Source organism: Schistocerca serialis, chromosome 12 (genome assembly GCF_023864345.2).
Source record: "Schistocerca serialis cubense isolate TAMUIC-IGC-003099 chromosome 12, iqSchSeri2.2, whole genome shotgun sequence".
Lineage (NCBI taxonomy): Eukaryota > Metazoa > Arthropoda > Insecta > Orthoptera > Acrididae > Schistocerca > Schistocerca serialis.
The window spans coordinates 102,943,645-102,961,937 of record NC_064649.1 but is presented as its reverse complement, the minus strand read 5'-3'; the positions used below and the strand labels follow the sequence as shown (position 1 = coordinate 102,961,937).

Sequence of the window (18,293 nt, the reverse complement as noted above, 5' to 3'; positions counted from 1 at the left end):
AATAAGGTAAACAGCCTTTTTTTAAACAGGATCATTATCAGTGCCATAATTTTTTTAGGATCAGCAACAGGCTATATTATGTGGTTAAGGTTGCAGCTTTTTCTGGTAAAGTTCAGGGGTAGTACATTTCTAATGTGAGTACATTTTCACTTTCTGACCTCGTGCCAAAAACCTGCACCGAATTCTAAAATCAGGAATAAAAATAAAAATAAAAGTACTGATGGTAATAATACAACCACTTAATTTACGACAGAAAAACAGCGCTAGTGCAGAATTTGTATCCTTGTACTGTGGAAATTTATTACTGTATCGCTTAACACAGATCTTTTAGAGTGAACTTTATTTAATCCAATTTTTGCTGCAGTGGAAGAAGAAAAAAATGTAGTCCAGTCTTCTTAAAAATTAAGATGATAACACAGTTTTAAGGCATATAAATTTGGAAACTGATATTCTGAATTACACATGGGAACAAATATAAAGTGTTAATTTCTCACTTGTTAGCGACAGAGTTTTAAAAAAAGATACAGAGAACGTTCATGTAAACAAAAAATAGGCAACTTGATCTCTGCAGCTGCCACCACATGTTATGTAATTCTATTTTCAAAAAATCATAAAATCACTGATTAGTAAACAAAGCTATTTTTGTGTGAACACTTCTAATCAGAGCATGGTGTAGTTTCTTCCTACGGACTCTCTGTTATATCCTAGCCAGGAATGCCACCCGAGCCCGCTGCCAAAAGGTTGGCAGCATCAAAGTCCGGACGCCGTCCGCATAAGCAGCGCCAGCGAGACAGGAAATCGCCGCAAGTCTGCGCGAGCCACCGCTGGCTTCTGGGTTCTTAAGCGCTGGAGTCGCGAGCGCTAGGACAGTTCTGTATTCGCCGCTCAGTTGTATACTCGCCACCGAATTGTGTACTTGCTAGTCAGTTGTGTGTTCATCGCAGCAGAGTTGTTGTTTGTCGTCAGCCGACGCTGACCTAGCCGCTCCGACTGGAACTAGACAGATTTCTGTAGACACGGCGTTCACTACTGTATTTCTGTATCTTCGTTAATAAAGATAAGTACCGACTTTTATTTAATCAGAGTGTTTGGGTTTTCATCTTTCTGTTCACTGTTCCAGCGGACCGGTCGGCCCGCTATTAAAAGTGTGGCGGTGACTTCGTAAGCCGTTTCTACAGCGAATTGTTTGTCCCTACGAACGCCGCCACAAAACTCTCATTTCATCATGTAGATTTATTTTGCTATACTCAAAGATTATAGCTCTTTTGCAGTTGAAGAATGTGATTATCAAGGGGGTACTGTATCAAACATGTTTATTCAGATAAGGAAAACATTACTCCTCAGGTCCTGCAAAGCTGAGGTAACTAATTTCTGAAAAGGGTTTTACAAATTAAAAATGCGCATTTGTTCAATACTTTCTGGCCCATTTTACACACGTATTCATGATAATCGGACATGAGAGATAAGCCAACTCTGTTTTTTCTGTTCAAGATACCAGTACTAGAAATTTTAGAAAACGATGAAATTGGCCACAGGTGGCACTCTAGTTTTATTTATTGTTTCCGAGCCAAATACGAGGGGCGTTTGAAAAGTCCGTGCAAAACTAAAAACTACTTACGTGTTTGGGGTCAACATTTTTTTATTTTTGGACATAGTCTCCTTTTAGACTTATACATTTCGTCCAACGCTGTTCTAATTTTTTGATCCCATCCGTATAGTAGGAATTGTCAAAGTCTGCAAAATAGCTATTAGTTGCTGCAATCACCTCCTTGTTTGAATAAAATCTTTATCCCACGAGCCATTTCTTCAGATTGGAGGGTCAAGTCTGGGGAATAGGGGAGATGTGAAACGGGCTGGAATCCTATTTCCATTAATTTTGCGACCACAACTGCTGAGGTCAAGTCTGGAGAATAGGGGAGATGTGAAACGAGCTGGAATCCTATTTCCATTAATTTTGCGACCAGAACTGCTGAGGTGTGTGCTGGTGCATTGTCGTGATGGAGAAGGACTTTTTTGCGGTCCAATCGCCGGCGTTTTTCTTGCAGCTCGGTTTTCAGACGGTCCAGTAACGATGAATAATATGCACCTGTAATAGTTTTACCCTATTCCAAGTAGTCTGATGAGAATTATCCCTTGCGAATCACAAAAGACAGTCGGCATAACCTTTCCGGCCGAGGGAATGGTCTTCGCCTTTTTTGGTGCAGATTCTCCCTTGGTTACTCATTGTTTTAGGTTGTTGTTTGGTCTCAGGAGTATAGTAATGTATCCATGCTTCATCCACAGTGACGGAACGACGCTTAAAGTCCTGCGGATTCTTCCTGAACAGCTGCAAACCATCCTTGCAACACTTCACGCGATTCCGTGTTTGGTTAAGCGGAACCCATTTTGCGGATAGATTTCTCATGTTCAAATGTTTATACAAAATATTATGTACCCGTTCATTCGAGATGGACACAGCACTAGCAATCTCACGCACCTTAACTCTTACAAACTCTTATAATCGAAGGTGCAGAGTCACCGTAATGTTTATCAAGCTTCTCTTTAGTCTCCTGAGGCGTTTTGCCTTTCATAAAGTAATGTTTAATCACCGTACAAAATTCTTTTTCATCCATTTTTTGACAATCACTCGACTTCCTTGATTCACACGAATGCCAAACACAAAGAAATATGCCAATATGGCTGAAACTTCGCATGCGTTCTTTCCAAAGATGCTAAACATGACCTCGATGCGCGCCGGTGGTCCAATCTCCCAGACTTTGCACGGACTTTTCAAACGCCCCCCGTACAAAGTCTAAGAACAGATAATAGATTTGTTTATAAATAAATAAATCTTCTGCTACCAGTCACGATTTTTCTTTATTTTAGTATTCGCACGACGCGTTTCGAGAAATAATTCCCATTTTCAAGTGCGTTTTTTGTCTGTATTAAGCCATTTCTTTTGATGTTGTTAGTGTGTGTGACTCTGCTTCATTTTGTTGACTTTTACTGTAATACATACGAAAGACGCGATTGTTTAGTTGGGTATCAATTCTTTTTGTGAGGTTAGTGGCTAACATTTAGAAGAATTTGTACTTACAGTTTTCTAATGGTCCAATTGTGTAGAGTCTCACACACACACACACACACACACACACACACACACTTAACATCACACACAACTTGTTGTACACATTACACATCGGAAATATCTTCTATAAACAAAACAGTTACAAAGATCTTCTTACAGGTAGTCCACAGAGATAACATTAAAGGTCTTCCACAGATTATGATATGCTTTTGTACAGAGGTTATTTATCTTAACAATTTGGCTTATAAATTACTTATATTGATTGTACAATTGTGCTTATTTCTATGTTTTACTATTTTTATTTAAGTATATTATCGAAACATGTGAAGAATTTCACTGATTCACTTTCAAGTTTTTCATTTAATATTTTATCTTCATATTTTCTGTAATGTGAATATACCTCCAGTTCTTCAAGCAAATCCATTTTATGTCCTTCATTTAGTCGGTGGAATACTTTGACATTTTGCTCTAATCTTCCAAATGGGTGTCCTGTATTATGTAAAGAAGAAAAAGAGAAAAACAAATGTATATCTAGCATTCCATACATAGGCAATGTATCACAAAAGACTGCAAATATTTTCAAAAATCACAGAGTAAAAATTGGGTATTCTACATCTAATAAACTACAGCAAAAACTAATACCTAATATAAAGTGTAATCATGATCTATATTCAGACTCTAGAATATACCAGGTAACATGCCAGGAATGCTCCAAGTTCTACATAGGACAAACAGGCCGAAATATCAACACCAGGTACACAGAGCACATTAGAGCATACACACACAACAAACACACTACATCAGCTATAGCAACATACATACATAATACAGGACACCCATTTGGAAAAATAGAGCAAAATGTCAAAGTACTCCACCGACTAAATAAAGGACATAAAATGGATTTGCTTGAAGAACTGGAGGTATATTCACATTACAGAAAATATGAAGATAAAACATTAAATGAAAAACTTGAAAGTGAATCAGTGAAATTCTTCACATGTTTCGATAATATACTTAAATAAAAATAGTAAAACATAGAAATAAGCACAATTGTACAATCAATATAAGTAATTTATAAGCCAAATTGTTAAGATAAATAACCTCTGTACAAAAGCATATCATAATCTGTGGAAGACCTTTAATGTTATCTCTGTGGACTACCTGTAAGAAGATCTTTGTAACTGTTTTGTTTATAGAAGCTATTTCCGATGTGTAATGTGTACAACAAGTTGTGTGTGATGTTAAGTGTGTGTGTGTGTGTGTGTGTGTGTGTGTGTGTGTGTGTGTGAGACTCTACACAATTGGACCATTAGAAAACTGTAAGTACAAATTCTTCTAAATGTTAGCCACTAACCTCACAAAAAGAATTGATACCCAACTAAACAATCGCGTCTTTCGGATGTATTACAGTAAAAGTCAACAAAATGAAGCAGAGTCACACACACTAACAACATCAAAAGAAATGGCTTAATACAGACAAAAAACGCACTTGAAAATGGGAATTATTTCTCGAAACGCGTCGTGCGAATACTAAAATAAAGAAAAATCGTGACTGGTATCAGGAGATTGATTTATTTATAAACAAACCTATTGTTTCTACAGTCGCCGGCTTTCAAAAACCATTTATAATGGATCAAATCACAAAGTCTAAGAAACTAGATTAGGTATGTAATCACAGTCGTTATTTATTACAACGGCAGAGCAATTAGCACTAGTAGGTGTACCAATCTGAATGTGTACCAAAAATCTCTTGGGAGCAGCTTCAGACTGCTGGACTGATGTTCTGCCCCTCCATGACTTATCACAGCCTTAAAAAAAAACACTTCCAGCAGGCCTTGAGTGAGCTTATACGCCAGTACGAAAGTGCTTCGTGGTGCAGATCTGCCTCTGGCAGCGCCATAAACAACTAAAGATGAATGTTGACTGTTAATTGTACCGATAAAATCTGTTCTTGTTGAGTGAGCCATTTAAGATTACCCAGGAGATTTTTTCAACGTAAACTGGCAGTCTTTTACTTGCTTTACATACCAGTGTGGTGTCACCGCCAGACACCACACTTGCTAGGTGGTAGCCTTTAAATCGGCCGCGGTCCGTTAGTATACGTCGGACCCGCGTGTCGCCACTGTCAGTGATTGCAGACCGAGCGCCGCCACACGGCAGGTCTAGAGAGACTTACTAGCACTCGCCCCGTTGTACAGCAGAGTTTGCCAGAGATGGATCACTGACAATTACGCTCTCATTTGTCGAGACGATAGTTATCATAGCCTTCAGCTACGTCATTTGCTACGACCTAGCAAGGCGCCATAGCATTTGATATTGAGATTATAACATGTACCGTCAAGAGCGATGTGCACCAATTGTTGATTAAAGTTAAGTGTTATATCAACTACGTACTTTATTTGCTACTATTAATTCCCTTAACTGTTCCAGACCTCGCGCCAGTCAGCGTGTAATTAAACGCGTGCATTTCGGCCTCCTCTAGCAACACAGTGTTGGCTCTTCTGCCAACACTTCAACCAGCATCATTAAGTGGCAAAAGTCATAAAATATAAACTATTATTTTGCGTCAAAACCGAACCTTCTGATTATAAATGTATTTAATTTCTTGTAAAAGCATTGCAAAACATTGACACGTTTTGTTGGTGAATCGTCAGAAAAGTAATGTAGCCTGCCAAACTGATATTTTGCGTTCCACTCCTGTGGAAACGGTGGACTAAAAGACTCAAAGGGCGACAAAGGGGACTACTGCAGAACGGGTTACAACCCGCCGGCTTTGACCAATGGCGTCAAAATTTGCCAGAGATGATTTATTACACAGATTTAACAGCAAGGCTTCATAAACAAAGGAATGCAGGAGAGAGAAAACAGATGGTAGACAAATATCACGTACATTAATATTTTGAACAGAACGTTATGAATGTCGCTTGTTTGAGTCCTAGTACTTCTGTAAAAAATAAAGAAAAAAGGGATAGAGGTAACGTTAGCAAGGAATACCTCAGTTGACATATATATGAGCTGTATCTCGAACTTCAGTCGATCTGTATAGGCCGGCCGTTGTGGACGAGCGGTTCTAGGCGCTTCAGTCTGGAACCGCGCTGCTGCTACGGTCGCAGGTTCGAATCCTGCCTCGAGCATGGATGTGTGTGATGGATGTCCTTAGTGCTTAGAGCCATTTGAACCATTTTGATCTGTGTAGGTTAGCTGCAGTACGGGATACGAATGTAACGTACGTCGATTTCTTCGTTTTCGTTAGCATTAGTGTCCTATTCTTCACTTGATCTATATAGGTAAGTGATAGCAGTGCTACATATGTCGATTTTTTCGTATAGATAGCACCGGAAGACAAAACTTATCTTACGCAAACTTCTCCGCCAAAAGTCCAAAACTCGCCTTGAAAGATGTTAAGAAAAATCACATACCCACATACACAAGAAACACAACATCACAAAAAAAAACACACATACATACAAATATATAACCCCAGAAGTTCACATCAACGAAATGAGGTAAAATAATGTAAAAACTATCCACAGAAGAAAATAAAGAATGATGGATCAACCCCAAAAAATCCAAATCAGTATTTTAACCATCCCGACAAATTCACGCTTTTTCTTAATTATCAGTTACCTCCCCCCCCCCCCCCCCCCAATCCCAACCTGAAATTAACTGACAAATTTTGGAGGACGCCTTTGCCCAACACGTTTAAGGAAACACTTAAATGAGGTATATGTATCGGGTAATCTACGCCTCCATGAATATTCATCTCAATGGCTCTGTAAACTCGAAATGCGTCTTTTCCCCCTCCCTACAACATATGTTATGGCTGATCAATAGCCTGCTATACTATTAGTACAGTCCCCAGTTCATAAAGATCTGAATTCATTGTTATGATTGACGACAAGATGGTGAAAACCCCTATTCCCCAAATCCGTATATGAAGAAAAACATCGGATATAATTACAGATCCCTCTGCAACATGATTTTCAATTAATTTCATCAAAACTTTCCTCGTTCGATTTGGAACTACTTCAAAAACTACATCATCATATTGTGGGCCTGTACCCGGCCGAAGTGGCCGTGCGGTTAAAGGCGCTGCAGTCTGGAACCGCAAGGCCGCTACGGTCGCAGGTTCGAATCCTGCCTCGGGCATGGATGTTTGTGATGTCCTTAGGTTAGTTAGGTTTAACTAGTTCTAAGTTCTAGGGGACTAATGACCTCAGCAGTTGAGTCCCATAGTGCTCAGAGCCATTTGAACCATTGTGGGCCTGAAATTACAGCCCACCAAATCCATAATCCCATAGCAGGTTCCTCTCTGTTGTACTTGGTTTTGCCAAAATGAGACTCATCGATTTCGACTATAACACACAGCCCCCCCCCCCCCCCAAAGGCCGCCTATGCTTTATATATTCCCCACAAACTTCCCTACGAAACGAATACCAGTTTAAAACGGTACACTCACTCACACGGCATTCATGCACACACAATCACACAGGATACTTCAACCACCAACAGTATGTAATTTTTATTACATCCCTCAAGGCCAGCTTCGATTTCTCAAACCATGTTCCTCGTCTAATTCAGCGTCATAGTCGATTCTTGCTACATCTCCATATTAATAAGTCGTGAGTACGACGAACAGACAAACTTATCATGCGCATATGTTTGCCGCACTCACGACATCGAACGTAATCAGCAAGAAGATCAGACATTTGCAAAAATCGAATGGTTACCATCATATCTACGCACAAAGCCTGCTTTAAGTCTTCCATATTTATGGGAACAGATAAATTCATACCTACAAACGAAAATCAAAAACAAAAAATGATTGTAAATGAAAACCTATTCTCCCAAATTATCTCAAACTCACTAAGAATGAAATTATTTACGCCAATTGAAACGAAAAAATGTTATGCAATGTCTGGTGCTGTCTTATAAAAACACACTCATTTATTTCAGTTTACAATGATGGCGCTTATCCACAGCAGATAACCGATTTATTATCTATGGCTCTAAAGTAAAGACCTGAATATCTATGAGTAACCTATGACGTCATTGGACAAAGCCGACGGGTTGTATCCCGTTATTCAGTTGACCCCCAATAAATACAAGTATTCACTCAAGAACTGTAATTTTGTTGCTTATAAACAGAACTGTCGGTACGTTTCACCTGGCCACATGTATAAACAATAACCATCGCATTAATGTTAGGAATTTCGGAGGAATCTGGTTAACTGCACTACTACATAGCGTTATTTTCTTGTTAAAACCAATGCTTGATTCCAGCTCAAATGAAAAAAAAAAAAAAAAAAACCTGGAAGTGACAACTCCACTCCACACAATTCGTAATAACAAAGTCGGCGTCCTGCACCAAGTCATGTGACTTTGATGTTTCAGCATAATGACGTCGCGTGCAGTCTGTTATCTATGGTCCATGCTTGTAATCATCATCAAACTATGCATCCATAAAATGGTGGCTAAATGCACAATCGGAGCTTTAGCTTACTCGACTAATAAACCAGAACTAAAAACTTATCTCTGCTATTATCTGCGTCGCCGCAGAGAGGGAAACATTTGAAAATCCACAGAGTACAAAGTGCAAATCGCTATCGCTACCTTACCAGAAGTGGCAGAGGACAGCGTACTTAAAATACATCGTAAGGAAAATGTCTTTCCTACGCCGGAGGCGGCAAAATGAAACTAAAATATTACAACCGATAAACTTTTTTCCCTTACATCATTTTGTGAGGGACGTTAGGGAGATTTAGCTTCGAAAAGGTTTGAAATTGTAAGATGCAAGTCGCTAAGTACATTCATTCTCAAGTACTGGATGAAGATGGTCTGCGTATTTGCGCGCGTTGGGTTACGCCGCTGGTGTTAAAGCTGTAACGTGAGAATATACCTTTTAATGAGTCCGCCTGCTTAGCTGGGTGGTAACGTGCTCGCCTACCATGCAAGTAGGCGCGGGTTCGATACCCAGCCGGGTCGGCGATTTTCTCCGCTCGAGGAGTGGATGTTGTGTTGTCCTCTTCATCATTTCATCGTCATCACTGGTGCGCAAGTCGCCTAATGTGGCGTCGAATGAAATAAAACTGGCGCCTTGGCGGCCGAAGTTCCCCGAATAGGGGCCTCCCGGCCAACGATGCCATACGCTTATTTCCATGTACCTCTTAAGGAACACTAAAAACATTTAAATTGGAATCACAGTTATACAGGGTGATTCAAAAAGAATACCACAACTTTAAAAATGTGTATTTAATGAAAGAAACATAATATAACCTTCTGTTATACATCATTACAAAGAGTATTTAAAAAGGTTTTTTTTTCACTCAAAAACAAGTTCAGAGATGTTCAATATGGCCCCCTCCAGACACACGAGCAATATCAACCCGATACTCCAACTCGTTCCACACTCTCTGTAGCATATCAGGCGTAACAGTTTGGATAGCTGCTGTTATTTCTCGTTTCAAATCATCAATGGTGGCTGGGAGAGGTGGCCGAAACACCATATCCTTAACATACCCCCATAAGAAAAAATCGCAGGGGGTAAGATCAGGGCTTCTTGGAGGCCAGTGATGAAGTGCTCTGTCACGGGCTGCCTGGCGGCCGATCCATCGCCTCGGGTAGTTACGGACAGATAAGTGCCAATGTGGTGGCGCTCCATCCAGTTGATTGTGGAATTTGCAGCTCTCTGCTAGCTCTGCGAGTCGATTTTCCTGGGCTGCGAACAAATGCTTGCTGGATGCGTGCTACATTTTCATCACTCGTTCTCGGCCGTCCAGAACTTTTCCCTTTGCACAAACACCCATTCTCTGTAAACTGTTTATACCAACGTTTAATACACCACCTATCAGGAGGTTTAACACCATACTTCGTTCGAAATGCACACTGAACAACTGTCGTCGATTCACTTCTGCCGTACTCAATAACACAAAAAGCTTTCTGTTGAGCGGTCGCCATCTTAGCATCAACTGACGCTGACGCCTAGTCAACAGCGCCTCAAGCGAACAAATGTACAACTAAATGAAACTTTATAGCTCCCTTAATTCGCCGACAGATAGTGCTTAGCTCTGCCTTTTGTCGTTGCAGAGTTTTAAATTCCTAAAGTTGTGGTATTATTTTTGAGTCACCCTGTATATGAGCTGATAGTCAAAATGGTTCAAATGGCTCTGAGCACTATGGGGCTTAACATCTGAGGTCATCAGTCCCCTAGACTTAGAACTACTTAAACCTAACTAACCCAAGGACAATACACACATACAAGCTCGAGGCTGGACTCGAACCTGCGACCGTAGCAGCAGTGCGGTTCCGGACTGAAGCGCCTAGAACCGCTCGGTCACAACGGCCGGCGCCCGCATCTCGTGGTCGTGCGGTAGCGTTCTCGCTTCCCAAGCTCGGGTTCCCGGGTTCGATTCCCGGCGGGGTCAGGGATTTTCTCTGCCTCGTGATGGCTGGGTGTTGTGTGCTGTCCTTAGGTTAGTTAGGTTTAAGTAGTTCTAAGTTCTAGGGGACTGATGACCATAGATGTTAAGTCCCATAGTGCTCAGAGCCATTTGAACATTTGAACAACGGCCGGCGATAATCAAGATTTTGTTGACCCTGGAAGCCGGTAAGATAGGCAACCTGCAATTGAAAGTGTGTGCCGTGAACGGGATTAACTGCTTAGATACCAGTATGTGTAACCAGAGGCAGAAATTACGCAGGAGGAATGCTCAGTATTTAAGTGTAGTTGCGTAGGACCAAAAATTGTTTTCGTTAATGTTAACATTAACCATGTTTACATGTACTGTAAGCTGACTTGTTCCACATCATTTCGATAAAAGAATCGTTCAAATGATCTACGGAACATGTAACTATTTATTTTCTGTATGGTTCACTACGTTGTCACTGTTTGCAACGTATCACAGTAGTGTGGAGGAACTTGAGACGAGCAATTTGATACGGGACACTTGTGGTCTATCAAGTGGAGAAACTATATCAAATTGACCTTCAAAACCTGCCTGAGCTACAGCGCACGGGTGTTGCGCGAGATTTTCAGTACCACCTGTTTCTCTTCGCGCAAACTATCAGTTCAAATGGCTCTAAGCACTATGGAACTTAACATCTGAAGTCATCAGTGCCCTAGACTTAGAACTATTTAAACCTAACTAACCTAAAGACATCACACACATCCATGCCCGAGGCAGGATTCGAACCTGCGACCGTAGCAGCAGCGCGGTTCCAGAGTGTAGCGCCTCGAAGCGCTCGGGCAGAGCGGCCGGCAAACTGTCAGTCATACAAGAAAAATGAATAGGGCCTTATTTGTATTTAACTTTGTACTGAGATATACTTTTGCTGTACGCCGCGGTTTTCGAGTCATTGAAGAAATACGTATAATAGTGACATTAAACGTGTTCTATCTCGAAAACCAATTCGGAATGTGGCGTATATCCGTATGAAGTTTATTGCTTCAAATATTCCACAATATCGACAGTTACTTCTTTTATCAGAGGACATGTAAGAGGAGAAAGTGAAGTTCGGCAGTGAAGCAAGTAGCCTACGGGAAATAATGTAGCATATATTAACGAAACGTTGAAATTGTGCACATCTGCACGGGAAGCGTGTCAGCGCAGTTCTGAGACAGAACGGATTTCGCTAGCGCCCGCAGTAGAGCGGGCGCAGAAGACACACACACTACACAGGCAGGCAAGACAAGCTGCGACTTGACGGGACCCCCACCTCACAGCGAATTTCGAGGAAAGGTCCTGACAGTGCCTCCCACCGCGGCCACGCTATGGTTCCCCCCCTCCTCGCGATGCTATTGGCTGGCCCTGACGTCAAGGAGCTATTTTCAGCCGTGCCGGATGTCTGATAAAAGAGCGAGATTGTTCGCGCACGAGGCAGAGAGAGGTGGTGTTTCGTTGCGAGTGGATGTATTTTCGACTGCTGTCAACGTACTCACGAGTGACCGGGCACCACAGCTGCGTCCAATTGCGATCAGTGTTCCACCTGCCTGCGTTGTTCCGAACACCACACAGCCGCACCAGAGCAGCAGTAACACCGTAGCCGACCGACACCGCACTGTCACAGACAGGGAAGGTAAGTTCGCCGCGAGACACTTATGACTCTTGTCCTTAACCTTGGATGGTATAACAAGTTACCTGCCAGCAGTAAATAGAAGAAATAGCTCACCGCGGGGGAGAAAACCACCGTAGCGTGTATTATTCGAGTTATGTCGAATGTCAGATTCAAAGTGGACAGACATGTGACATGTTTTAGGGGATTGCGCAACATTGCGCAATACTTGCAAAATTCTGCAAGTCACGTGGATGTTGCCGTAATTAAGTCTTACGCATTACTAGTTCACGTAATTGAAATAAGAGGACGGGAATTACCGAGAATTTGTCTTCTGATGGAAATCGGCTTAACATGAGTGGCAATGTTCTGTTCTGACGCAGGTCGTCTCACCGTACTCCGCTATTTCGGCAGTTCTCTAAACACAGTTCTTTCGCCGTATACTCCACTTTGTTTATTTTAATATGCTGTATTTCATTAGTGATGGCAAATCGTGTAATTTTGAATTTCAAAGACGAAAGTGTAGTGGAAGGCGCGTTTGTTACTGGAAGCGACAAGTTTTACCTTTACCGACGAACGTACGTATGCGATTTATAGCTTGGAGCATTTGCGTTTCTATTTGTACTTATCTTGATTGAGTTTTCAACAAGAAATGACCGCGCGTCGTAAGTGTTAATTCATTCTCTTCTGTATCGAAGTGTAATGCTGATGCCACCGTTGTGGTATTTGTAAACCGAACGTCACGGTGTTTGATAACTGCAGTTCAGGTTTACACCGGCTGTGCGTTTTGCGTCTTAGAACATTGCGAGAGCGAAGAATTCTTTTCCTTTCTGTGAAAGACTGAATAGAAAGACGGCGGCCGGCATAGAATGGGTCGGAATTTCTAGATCAGAGCGCAGCGCGCTGCCGTTACGTAACGTGCAATCGCCTGGGCGCAGCCGGTGATAACGCGTGTTTCTACTTCAATTCACAGGGCGGCTTCCTTCAAACATTCTGTGTTGTAGTTGCTGCCGTGTAGTGGAAGAATCGTCCAGAGAACTGAAATTTCACTTTTGATTCCTGTAACGGCCGGGTAAGCAAGTGTTCACAGCCAAGCAGACAATAACCAACTTCGGGTATAAGGTATCTTGTAGTCGGAGGGGACAGGATTAAATGACGATAGGCGCAAAGTGAGTCATCTGAGAGTGGTCAGCCGCTGCGACACTTCTGCGAGACAAGTTTATATTCTGCTCCACTGCAGACTCGTTGCTGTAGTCCGCATTTTCCCTGAAATAAGACTGTAAAACTGCTTACGGAGCATCCAGAGGGTGTGCAGTGGATCATCTCTTCCACGTAGATTTTTGAGCAAGACAATGTGACACAGCTACTAGCGAATCACGTCATACTTCATTTGCATCATTCTTCATAATACGTGTAGTACAAATCGGGGTAAAAGCAGCGCAGTGGACCACTCCTTTCGTCTCTCTTATTTGCTTCACAATACTCCTCGGAAACTTGTCCATTGTCATATATTTATCTCTGTAGTGTAACGTTTTATAACGAAAAGTTCGTGAAATAAGCACCGGACGGAGTCACTGGGCGATGTTACAGAGCAACCTTCTATTACAAACTTTATTTCACATTCGCATTCGTCGGCTTCCCAACTCATCACAAAATTATCATCTTAGAGCATAACATAACGCTTGGGCAATGGGACATATCAATCTTATCACTACAGCTATGGTTTCAGTGGAGGTCCACTATCGCACTGTTGCCCACATTCGAATAGTTTCTCCACTTTGTCCCCAGTAATGTATAGAGCAATGCTGTGACAATCTAAGACGTACCCTCGACTTTAGGGTCTTATATGAGGTGATTGTTTTCAGATGTAAAGCAAATAATTAAGTAATATTGATGAGAATGACTGTGTGTTCATTTTTGATGATCTGAAGTTTTTCTTTGATACTTAGTGGCAAGTGTTTGATTTTGCAGGTACGATGTCTCTGTCTGAGGTGTTAAAGCATTCCACCAACATGGGCGTCTTTTTTCTGTTACAGGTTGAGAAAGACTCAACTATCCCTTTAAAAAAGCAAGCGCAAGTCGCCACCATTCGTTGTGCACATCCTGACAGACTAAAGGTAAGTAAAGCAACTCATTTCTGATTTGCTACCTAGCTGGTGAAATTAATTTGTTTTCTTCACTTGCCTATCAGTATTTCTATTTATGTTGTTTTAACAGTTTTTTTCTTTCTGCAGTAGAAGGGATAAATTTTCTGTTCTGGATTTTTCAGTTAACTTCCTTGTTAATTGTCCTAAGGAGTAAGTACTGTGTAGTTGAAACTGTATCGATAAAAGTGAACATTGTACTACCACTAATTTCTAAAACGAGGTTCTGTTCATACAAAAGCCAAAAAAACTTTTTTTATTTTCCTCAGACCTGTCCACAAAAAGATCTTCTGTGCATTTGTACATTTTTTTGCTGATGTTATATACTTGCATTAGAGAGCATGATTTTTTTCCACTGGACTGTGTTGGTTACTGGGTAACGCATTGTGATGTTTTGAACCCACCTTCACTTCCCATCCTCTTGTTGTACTTCTTGTCTCTGAGCACAAGTGTTTTGTCAGAGGTTGGTAAAACAGTGTCAGTGGCCTGATCACATTTTCAAAGTTACCTTTAAATTACCAGATTTGTGTTGCTCCTGTATTTGTGTGTGTGTGTGTGTGTGTGTGTGTGTGTGTGTGTGTGTGAGAGAGAGAGAGAGAGAGAGAGAGAGAGAGAGAGAGAGAGAGAGGCAAGCAGGAGCACACTTGATGAAATTAGGTTGCACATAGTGTTTTATGTGCAGCTTTTGCAGTGACCAACATCGCCCATGTGAAATAAATCGTACTGCGATGGTAGTACATTGTAAGATGCAACTGCAAATTGTTGCCCAAATATATATGTGGTAGTGACCAGGCTGCTAGATATTATTGTTCCTAAGGGCGGGGTAGGCGTGGTGCGGCGGTCGCACGGTTCGGCTCGCCTCCGGAGGCCGCGCCAGCCGGGTGCCCGCCCGCCTGCGCCTACCCCCGACAGCACTGTTTGTGTTTGTCTCCTCTTGTGTTGCTAACATTGCTGGCTTCTTTTTTAAAGGTGCCTATATTTGGGCAGCAGCAGTACGCACCCTACAAAGTCAACTCCTAGAAAGTTGTGGTGCTCGAGACGAGACTCGAGTCTTAAGCATTCACGTCACCTCGGTTAACCCATTATTTCCCAATGTGGTCCAATCTTAGCACACCTGTGGACTATCTGGTAACATTTTTTGAACTTTCTAATCTTTTATATTAATTTTTTGATGGGAGGAGGGGGGCAGTCAGGGGAGAGACGACCTGGTATTGCGACGACACTGTCCAGAGCTTTGAACAGTGATGGTTGGGTTAGGAAAGAGAGAGAGAGAGAGAGAGAGAGAGAGAGAGAGAGAGAGAGAGAGAGAGAGTGTGTGTCGCAAAAGCTCTGGAGAGAAGCGTGCTTCACCAGAATCTCTCGCCTGTCTGCTGCTGCCTTCTCGCCATAATGATCATCTCGAGTTAAGTTCAACCTCTCTGCAGAATAACCAGGCATAGCCAGTTTCATTGGCTATCTTGTGTTAATAGATAATGCAGACTCCCTCCACTTCAATAGTACTTTATTCTGTGGCAGTACTTGAACACAGTTGTAGGCAGCAGACACTTGGCCTCTGTTATTTATGAGTGCTGCTGCAACTGCACTGTACAGTCTGCCATATTTTGTGCTGACATTTGGAACAAACTGTAACTTTCAGTAATTCTTGTGAACAATCACATTAGTGAAGAAAGTATGTAGGGAATGCAAACAGGCTGAACTGACTGATCATTTTATTTAAGGTGGAACACTGCATTATTCAGCTTCACCGTTCTGTTGAAAAAAAAAAGTGAAATTGTGGTCATAGTTGACTTAATTTGGAAATTATGTTTCTGTTAAAGAAATGCAGGTGAAGCATAGTTTAAAGCAGTGTGTGAGAAATGAACTGGAAATGAACTTGTTCTCAGATTTTTCATTAATTACTAAAATTATCATTACAAATATTAGTTGATTGCAGTTTGATGATAGTGCTAGTCTAGGATGGCGTTGAATAGAGTAGAGGTTTCATTACTCATACTGGGTGTGGTGTGGCAACAGAAGAGAACTAACAGATGTTGTTAATAACATTTTATTCTACCATAATTGGGATATTTCGCATCATCTGCCACTGGCATACTGATTTTACAAATCGTGGTCTCCTCTTCACTTTTCTCGTACTGCTGGGATAGGGGTGGTTTTGTGGGAGGAGACAGCGAGGTCATTGGATTAGGGAAGGATGGGGAAGCAAGTCAGCCGTGCCCTTTCAAAGCAACCATCCCAGCATTTGCCTGGAGTGATTTAGGGATAGCATGGAAAAACTTAAATCAGAATGGTCGGACACAGTATTGAACTGTCGTCTTGCCGAATGTGAGTCCATTGTGCTATCAATTGCTGGGATGTTTGATGGAATTCCCGAAATGATGATGTTGACAGAAATACATGGGTAGAATTATTCTGAAGTAAAACTGAATTAGGAACGTGAAGTGTAAATACTACTACCATTTGGAAAGTACATAAAGCTTCATTTCCAGTTCAGAGAATGCTACTTTCTATTGTTAGTTGTTGATTTAATGACATCTCACGCTACACTACATTTTCACACATACAGCACACACTTGGCCTGTCTCAGAATTTCTGCTGTCAACACTACCACTGAACTTTTACTTCCGCCTGTTCCTTCTCCTAAATAGTGCTATGTAAAGCTATACATAAACAAAGTGGTCACAATCACAACAGTGTACATTTCCAGGAGGTGGAAAGTTGTTTCATATTACTGAGCATGGATATGGCCAGCAAATTACTTTCAGGTTTTGCACCATTAACTCAATTGTAGATGTGCTATTATGAAAGCACCCCCCCCCCCCCAACACAAAAAACAAACAAACACAGACAGACACACACACACACACACACACACACACACACACACACACACACACACACACAGACACAGACACAGACACACACACACACACACACACACACACACACACACACACACACACACACACACACACACAGAGAGAGAGAGAGAGAGAGAGAGAGAGAGAGAGAGAGAGAGATTGTTACCCTCTTGTTTTTTCAGAATACTCATTTTGTGCTTTTCTTTTTATTTCTAATAGCAATCGTCTGCAAGATGTCACCCGCTCAAGCCAGCACCTGCGTGGTCCTCGCTGCCTGCCCTCAACGGAGAGAAGCCACCCCTCGGCAGGAGGAATGGGCTTCCCAGTGGGGTAGGAACCCACCGTGCCTTGAAGCGGGCTCAGCCGTCACCTTTGCCGCGACCCGTGGACACCGTACCCACTCTCACGCCCTCGCCACCCTCGTCGGCGAGCTGGGCGGCTTCGCCGGAGACTCGTGAGTATAGAATTGTTATGTCCTCTCTCACAGGCGACAAAGATTCTCCTTTTCTCTGCTAGATTCACACCTCTCTGTTTCTCCCATCTTATTCACTTCCATAAGCGGTCTCTTCCCCTTCTGTACTGCCTACTATTTGCGGGTTTCAGCAGAGATTTATCCACAGGGGAGGGGGAGAAACTGAAATTGCTGTTTTCGATATTTCAGTTGGGGTCAATTTCGTGATGTGCAATGCCACAAGAGCTAATTATTAGAGGTGACACAAAAAACATACCTGTCCTAGACAACTGATGGCCATCCCACTCACTTTTAGAATGCATGAAAATCCTGTGGTGAATAAAAGCTCTGCACTTATACCAGGAGTGCAAGGGCCCCCCTCGCCCCTTTTGCAGACAACTGTGCTACCACACCTTCCCCTCACCCATTCACATTCACCGCCATCATTTCTGCTAACCACTTCCATCACCATTGCCATGCCACATTGACTACCTACCTTCCACATCTTTTTCTTCCCCTCGGCCACCCTTCAGTCCCTACCAACCCTCCCTTTCCTACATTCACTACCATGCATCCCCTTACCCTCACCCCCCCCCCCCCACAACCACTACCATCCCTCCCTTCCCCTCTCCCTCACACAATCACTACCCTCCCTCCCTTCCCCTCTCCCCAACCCCTCCCACAGTCATTACCATCTCTCCCTTCCCCTCTCCCCCACCCCT

The 18,293-nt window shown here is 42.2% G+C and overlaps 1 protein-coding gene across 1 annotated transcript in view; it reads left to right on the top strand.

The window, feature by feature from the left end:
* The window catches only part of LOC126428181 (uncharacterized), a 95,657-nt gene that overhangs the window by 71,451 nt on the left and 5,913 nt on the right, over positions 1-18,293 (top strand). Inside the window, exons 2-3 of the mRNA XM_050090096.1 lie at positions 14,155-14,235; positions 17,340-17,574. Of these exons, the coding sequence (XP_049946053.1) occupies positions 14,155-14,235; positions 17,340-17,574 (316 nt within the window). The remainder of the gene's footprint in view (positions 1-14,154; positions 14,236-17,339; positions 17,575-18,293) is intronic.